Genomic DNA, 8,287 nt, shown 5'->3' with positions numbered 1-8,287 from the left:
CAAGGCATAGGGAGGACGCATGCCGCAAAGAAGATGGAGTTGAGAAGCCCTAGGAACAAGAAAGTTTTGGACAAGGAAAAGACTAGGCACGGTATTCGAGAAGAAAAGGGTTTTTGAATTTGGTGAGAAGAAGACAAGCAAGAAGGGGAGGACTGCCAAGGAAGGGGACACTGTGGGGCGAAAAAAGCAAAGAGCAGAAAATAGCTTATGGAGGACTTGTCTGAAATTGGCAAGTCTATTCTGTCACACTAGCTAGAGCGGCAAAGCATGAGGTTGCAACCACCACAAGCTTGCAGCTTGTACAAGAATAGTTTGATCTCTCTACAACCAGTGTGATGTAAATTTTTAGGACTCCACTAACACAGACTAGGTGCATGGAGCTCTCGACTACCTCCAACGATGCATGACAGAGGGATTAAAGAAATGACCAAGATGTAGGTGGTAATCCGGGAAAAGAACATGGTCATCCAAATGATAAGGAAACAGCAAGAACCCCTATAAGAAGAGTTGTGCATGAGGAGTATGGAAGTGAACCACCTGGAAGAAATGCAGAGCCAAATCCGAGATCTCTAAAAGGCCAATGGAGAGATTAGAGTGGAAATGGAGAAGATGAAGGAAGCAATGAACCGAAAAGAACAAGAGAATGTGCACTCACAAATAGACATGGACAGGGCCAGGGAAAGCCATGCTATAATATAGGGCCATGTTGCCTTGATCAAAGAGAAGCACCTCAGGTCATAAAGGAAGTGCATGCCAGCAGGGGCGATAGGGACAAGATAGAGTTGGCCAAGGTAGAAGCTAGGTTAATGGTCCTGGATGCATAAGATTTTCCAGAGGTCTACGAGCTTGAGGTGGAGAAGATGGAGCAACGGGAAGGGCACGCAATCGAAGACCTAAAGGAGATGTGGGGAGAATACCTAAACAAATTGATAGCCATCATGCAAGCCCCCACACCTTCCTGTAGAGGCAGATGGTGCCCTATCATTCACATGATGAAAATACAAAGGGAGGATCTGAAAATCTGAATCCAACCAAGCTAAAAGGCCCGAAACCAACAAAGGTTGTGGAAGCAGCTGAACAGAACCAAGTGGACATGGAGGCCGGCACCACTAGGTGAGGCACCAGCAAGGAAAAAGGGCTGCAAATGGAAAACGAGCAGCTGAAGAATGAATTGGAAGTCTAGAAAAGGAGTTTCACCCTCTTGAAGTGAGATGAAAAGAATCTAGTCGGTGTCATATGAAAAGGGGAAGGAACTTGTTATATATAAAGGGTAATTAATGGACCTAATCTTTGACGAGGAGCTGAAGGAGAATGCATGGGTAGCTACAAAGAAATTGGACGAGGAGCTGAAGGAGAATGCATGGGTAGCTACAAAGAAATTGGACGAGAAGGAAAGTGACAAGGCTGTGATAAGAGCCCAAATCGAAGAGTTTAATTCTCTAGTTGAAGAGTTCAAAGAGCAGCAAAAAGAGGATAGGCAGACAATAAAGGCCCTCGAAAAGCATGTAGAGGCTGCTACGCCTGGAAGAGTGACAAGAGGAAGAGGAGGAAAAATGACAATGAATGATTTGAGACGTTCCAACTAGGAAGAAATTGCAAAATTCATGAACCAATTTGAAGTATCAAAGACATAGAGACAGGGCCAAAGCAGCTCTCAAGTAGGAGCATTAGGACAAGGAAGAAGCCCCTCCCCCGAATCTAGGGCAGTGCGTGGAAGGTGTGGGCTCTTATGACTCACGGATTTAGGTGAGGAGGCAAAAGCTCATTCAAAGACGGACTTTTCTAATGCCCCTCGCCAACAATGGAGCCACCAAAGCAGAAAGGGGAAGGGGGTTGCTGAAGGCATAACCTACAGGAATACCGCCCTATGGGTGAAAATTGAGTCGGGTTGGAAAACAAGGCCAAAGGAACTTGAGCAGATGGTCTTTGAAGAAGGTGCCATCACCCTAGAGCAAATAGAGCTCCATGCCTGCACAGAGCACGCATGAATGTGGAAACAATGAAGAGGGCAAGGGCAAGGCATCCAAAGGTGTGGCCCATTGATGTCTAGTTCCGAAGGGCCGACAAGAGGACAGGCATAGGGCATGCCTAGGTAAGCAACAAGAAGAGGGCTTATGAGCCAAGGTATGCCCAGGATCGCCCCATCAAGGGGGGCATAGCAAGACAGAGGAGGTACCAGATGAAGGTGGCTGGAACATGCCATATGGAGTCTCGAGGAGAGGATCCAGACCAGAGGCAATCCGGAAACATGATTTTTTTGAAAGTAACTCTGGGATTCACTACTGGTGCAATGTGCACCTGTGATCGCCCCAAGTGTTGGAGCCCAATAAGCTTGTTTGGCCACCACCTAGATCACCGCTTGATCTGGCTGTCGTGAAACAAACCGGCCTTCTTGTTTTAACAAACTTGTAACTGCTTCGTGATGAATGGGTAGTACCCCTTCCTTTACAACTATGGGTAGTACCTGTAGTTGTAAAGGAAAAAGGGGAATTAATTGAATAAGGGGATGGACGGTTAGAGTAGACTTGGTTTACCTGGCTGAGATTGTGGGGAAGAGAGCATTACTATCTGGATAGTGTTAGATCAAAGAATTTTATTTTTTAGTAAAATTTGAGTTTTTCTTCACGTAGATTATTGGGATTAGAGTTCCCTTGGGAATTTCTTAATGATGGACTATCACACTTTTCATAGATTTCATGATTTCATATAATTTGATCAAACCTACGTTGAGGGGAGATTTATGTGAGTCAGTGTGAGTGAGAATGAGAAAGCTCGAGGATACTAGTCAGGAGATTCAAGATATACTATGGAATGCATTCTTGATCATTCTATACTTCTCTCATAAATAATCAAATATTCGTGGGGTGATTCTCTGCAATATGGTGTAACTCTACTATTTTGAGTTGTTTTTTACAAGACTCTATTTTTTCTAATTTTATGTAAACTTCAGTTGTGTGATGATGAGGAGGAGACTAGTGAGGAGGCCCTATTGGATGTGATAATTCTATGTTACAATTTCTCCAATTTTTTTGTATTTGTGATTGTTGGTGACGAAAGGGTGCCTTACATGTTGACATGCATTCATGGCACCCTGATAATAACTATATCTTTGCCAATGCCAATCCTTCCTTCCATTTTGTCCATCGAAAAGAGGACAAACCCAAACCAAATGGAGGTAAACAACTTGGTTCGTGCTAGTTTTTAAACTTGGTTCATGTGGATGTTGGCAGTGAGAGAGATACACAGGCTCGGTTCTTCCTCAAATGATGTGACAGGTGGAGCAAAACAGACTCCTAAAAGTGAGGTTGATAAGCATTATGCATTATCCTTGATGTGTCATGCATGAGTTGTATTGTTTATCCTTTGTTTTTTTATTTTTGTATTAAGAGGCCACTACACTACAAATATTTAGATCATGGCTCAATGGACCTATCCTAATATTGTTATCATTTTTGTATGCAAGAGTTAATGATCTGGTGTATCCCCAATCATGGATTTAGAAAAGGTAGGGTCTAGTAAGAAGAGGTAAATCCACCCCCAATCATGAATTTAGAAGAAAGATGTTTTGAAAAACTCGCGAGCGAAGGGGATTCGTAATTATATTATGTTACTACTTCATTATTTTTGTTATTTCATTACCTTTTGTATTAGCACCGACTTGATATAAAGCTGCCTTTTGTGAAGGGGATTCGTAATTATATTATGTCACTACTTCATTATTTTTGTTATTTAATTACCTTTTGTATTAGCACCGACTTGATATAAAGCTGCCTTTTATTGAAAAAAAAAAGTAATAGCACTGCACCTTTAAACTTTTATGGAATTTTTTCCCATGCATAAAGTGTAAGTCCGTAATGATTTGTCCGTAACGATTTTTTCTACGTTGCACAGATGAGAGGGATCAATCACTGCTTGACTTGACCTAGAAACAACGAACTGGCAATGAAGTTTCTCAAGCTTCGAGGTCTGAGGAGTAGTATAAGAAAGCGTGACTCTGAGCAACCAAGCTGCAAATCAATCTGCTCTAGGTACCTTAGCTGTCTACCCCTCCCCCCTCTGCTAACTCATTTCTCTATACTACCCCTACTCTTAGCTAGCTTCATTGTCTACCCCTACTCCCCTACCTTACTGGTCTCCTACCCTTACTAGAGGATTTCTGTACCGCTGCTCTACCCCAACCTCCTTTACTCGCTATCTTAATTGTTACTGCGCTTCCTGAATCCTTACTTGTCTGCTCCGCCACCGCCTGGATCCACCGCTTTAGTTGTCCTGCAAATAATATGACAAGCGGTTGTATGGCCTGCTTGTGGCCCCCAAAGAAGGGGAATCAATTGTCCCTTGAGGACCCTCACATGCTCACTCCTGATAGAAGAAACCCCATGAGGAACGGCACCACGGAAATATTCGTGAAGCGGTTGGAGTCCACAAAGGGACCTCAACGCTTCACCTACGATGACCTGCGCTGTGCCACCGATAACTTCAGCACCATGCTTGGAGAAGGCGGCTTCGGCCCCGTCTATAAAGGCGTCCTTCCTTCTTTCAGCAACGAGGAGCCGCCGGTCCCCGTGGCAGTCAAGAGCATCTCCGCCAAGTCCTTCCAAGGCCGTAAAGAGTTTGAGTCGGAGGTGACCATCATCAGCAATATGATTCGCCACAGGAACTTGGTGAAACTGCGAGGCTGGTGCTACGAGAGTGCACCAGAGGGCAGCCGATACCTACTGGTCTACGACTTCATGCCCAACGGCAGCCTGGAGAAGCTGCTCTACGACGATAAGGAATGCGTGGCCAAGCTATACTGGAAGCGGAGGTTCCAGATTTTGCAAGGGGTCGCAGCAGCGTTGCTCTATCTGCACGAAGACTGCGACAATGTGATCCTTCACAGGGACATCAAGTGCAGCAATGTCATGCTGGACTATAACTTCAACGCCAAGTTGGGTGACTTCGGGCTGTCAAGGAAGGTGGAGGAGGGCATGTCCTTCTACATGACGGAAAGGATGCCCATGGGCACGCGGGGCTACATGGCGCCCGAGTACTGGCACACAAACAGGGCGACGAAGGAGTCGGATGCGTTTAGCTTTGGGACTGTGATGCTGGAGGTCGCTTGCGGCAGAAACCCCCTGGACGCTATCGACCGTCACTCTCAGCCGAATACTCCCCGCATCAACCCGCTAGTGGACTGGGTGTGGGATCTTCACTTGCAGGAAAGAATTGTTGAGGCTGCGGACAGAAGGCTCCACCACATATTCAACCCGGATGAGATGAAGCGGGTGTTGGTCTCAGGGCTGGCGTGCTGTTATCCCGATCCCAAGGCCCGCCTCACCATGCGGGAAGCCAGTAACGTTCTGAGCGGACACATGCAGTTGCCTGTTCTCCCTGTTACCATGCCCGGCTATGCCAGCGTCCACAGCCCTGGAAGTCGTACTCCAGGAAGACACAACCCAAAGGAACAGCAAACTGACCCAGATTCCCCTACCGGCTCGTACAATACACCCCGGCTCAACACATGGACGGGGTCTGAGAGACTCTCTCTCTGACTTGTGATGAAAAATTTCTCCTGTTTCTCTTTGTGTAGCATGAAGCCCTTAATTTATAGTATGGGAGCTCATAAAAAAAAATCAGAAGCTTGTTTTACTAATTATATTTTCAAATGATCACTCTCCCTTACCTTTCTTTCCAATCAGTCTTAACTTGACAATTTTCTTCCAACAGCTGTATCAAAGTAGCTTATCTCCTTTAAGTTAAAATAAGTCCTACTTTGTCATAAAATTTAGTTGTCTTTATCACGGTTTCCATCGTCGAACAATAATTCTCCCACCATGGCGGTGACTCTTTCTTTTCCTACAAAAGAAAACAAATTGTGAAAGTATTTTGTGGTTGCATAAGCCTTTGGGTTGTAGTAGCTAGCTCACTATTGAGCTCTTCTTCATGACTCCTTTGTAGACAAAACTCTGCCTCACTAAAACATGCTTTTGTGTTGAGCTAGCTATTAATATGGCAGTTTTGCAAGCAATGATCAAAGTTGTAAATTTTTCTTTCATGTTTTTTATACATAATAGCTCCCCAAATTCCATTTTTTATGTATGAGTAGACACAATATTCTCTCGATTTTAGAATGAAAACTATCACCAAATGGATATCAATTGAAAACATTGTATTAACCTAGATCATTAACTCTTGCATACAAAAATAATAACAATATTAGGATAGGTCCATTGAGCCATGATCAAAATATTTGTAGTGTAGTGGCCTCTTAATACAAAAATAAAAAAAGAAAGGATGAACAATACAACTCATGCATGACACATCAAGGATAATGCATAATGCTTATCAACCTCACTTTTAGGAGTATGTTTTGCTCCACCTATCACATCATTTGAGGAAGAACCGAGCCTGTGTATCTCTCTCACTGCCAACATCCACATGAACCAAGTTTAAAAACTAGCACGAACCAAGTTGTTTACCTCCCTTTGGTTCGGGTTTGTCCTCTTTTCGATGGACAAAATGGAAGGAAGGATTGGCATTGGCAAAGATATAGTTATTATCAGGGTGCCATGAATGCATGTCAACATGTAAGGCACCCTTTCGTCATCACAAATACAAAAAAATTGGAGAAATTGTAACATAGAATTATCACATCCAATAGGGCCTCCTCACTAGTCTCCTCCTCATCATCACACAACTGAAGTTTACATAAAAATAAAAAAAATAGAGTCTTGTAAAAATCAAAATAGTAGAGTTAGAATGATCAAAAATGCATTCCATAGTATATCTTGAATCTCCTGATGACTAGTATCCTCGAGCTCTCTCACTCTCACTCACACTGACTCACATAAATCTCCCCTCAACGTAGGTTTGATCAAATTATATGAAATCATGAAATCTATGAAAAGTGTGATAGTCCATTATTAAGAAATTCCCAAGGAAACTCTAATCCCAATAATCTACGTGAAGAAAAACTCAAATTTTACTAAAAAACTAAATTCTTTGATCGTTTAGTGTGTGTGCAAGCAATAATAGCCAAAGCGCACATGTAAGAGTGTCCACCATGTCAGAGTTTGATCTAGATCTGGCACTTATGTGTCTAGACCACCTAGTCGGCTCCGGAGGAGCAGCGACTAATGCAATAACCCAAAGACAGAACGTTGTGCTACATGTCTATCTAAACAGGGGGAGATTGATTTTGAATGCAAAGCAAGTTAGTTCCTAAGTTTTTCCTAAATCCGAACAATGATCTGCATTTGGACAAGACTACACTAAACACAAGATTGAATACTGAATAGAGAGAGATATGTAGAATGAACAAAAGTAAGACAAATACCAATAAGACAAGGACCAACCCATGTCCTATTCTTGAGTAATAACAATATAGTACAATGCCTTAGCAAGAGCTCTACTCGTGAACTGTTCATTGAACTCTCTTGTCTTCCTATTTAGTAATGTTCCTCTCCTTTGGGCCCAAGTAGACCCGACATGATTCTAGTACTATCCAGATAGTTATGCTCTCTTCCCCACAATCTCAGCCAGGTAAACCAAGTCTACTCTAACCCTCCATCCCCTTATTCAACTAATTCCCCTTTTTCCTTTACAACTACAGGTACTACCCATAGTTGTAAAGGAAGGGGTACTACCCATTCATCAAGAAGCAGTTACAAGTTTGTTACAAAACAAGAAGGCTCGGTTTGTTTCACGATAGTCAGATCGAGCGGCGATCTAGGTGGCGGCCAAACAAGCTGATTAGGCTCCAACACTTGGGGTGATCACGGGTGGACATTGCGCCAATATAGCGAATCCCAAAGTTGCTTTCAAAAAAATCATGTTTCCGGATTGCCTCTGGTCTGGATCCTCTCCTCGAGATTCCATATGGCTTGTTCCAGCCACCTTCATGTGGTACCTCTTCTGTCTTGCTATGGCCCCCGATGAACTTGATGGGGAGATCCTAGGCATACCTTGGCTCATAAGCCCTCTTCATGTTGCTTACCTAGGCATGCCCTATGCATGTCCTCTTGTTGGCCCTTTGGAACTAGACATCAATGGGCCACGCCTTTGGATGCCTTGCCCTTGCCCTCTTCATTATTTCCACATCCATGCGTGCTCTGTGCACGCATGGGGCTCTTTTTGCTCTAGGGTTATGACACCTTCTTCAAAGACCATCTGCTCAAGTTCCTTTGGCCTTGTTTTCCCAACTCGACTCCATTTTCACCCATAGGGCGGTATTCCTATAGGTTATGCCTTTAGCAACCCCCTTCCCCTTTCTGCTTCGTGGCTCCATTGTTGGCGAGGGGCATTA

The 8,287-nt window shown here is 43.7% G+C and overlaps 1 protein-coding gene across 1 annotated transcript; it reads left to right on the top strand.

Annotated features, from left to right (window-relative positions):
• Window positions 1-4,295: 4,295 nt before the first annotated feature.
• Window positions 4,296-5,534, top strand: LOC147604643 (L-type lectin-domain containing receptor kinase VIII.1-like). The gene has a single exon (XM_086794995.1). The coding sequence runs from the start codon at window positions 4,296-4,298 to the stop codon at window positions 5,532-5,534; it is 1,239 nt and encodes a 412-aa protein (XP_086651121.1).
• Window positions 5,535-8,287: the final 2,753 nt, after the last annotated feature.

Source organism: Cibotium barometz, chromosome 61, assembly GCF_041138505.1.
Source record: "Cibotium barometz isolate CiBa-2024 chromosome 61, ASM4113850v1, whole genome shotgun sequence".
NCBI classification, from domain to species: Eukaryota; Viridiplantae; Streptophyta; class Polypodiopsida; order Cyatheales; family Cibotiaceae; genus Cibotium; species Cibotium barometz.
Note: the sequence above shows the minus strand (reverse complement) of the source record. Positions and strands in the feature narration are given on the sequence as shown.

Bases quoted from the DNA above. Each gene is read 5' to 3' on its own strand.
- LOC147604643 (XM_086794995.1), top strand. From the start codon at position 4,296: ATGGCCTGCTTGTGGCCCCCAAAGAAGGGGAATCAATTGTCCCTTGAG.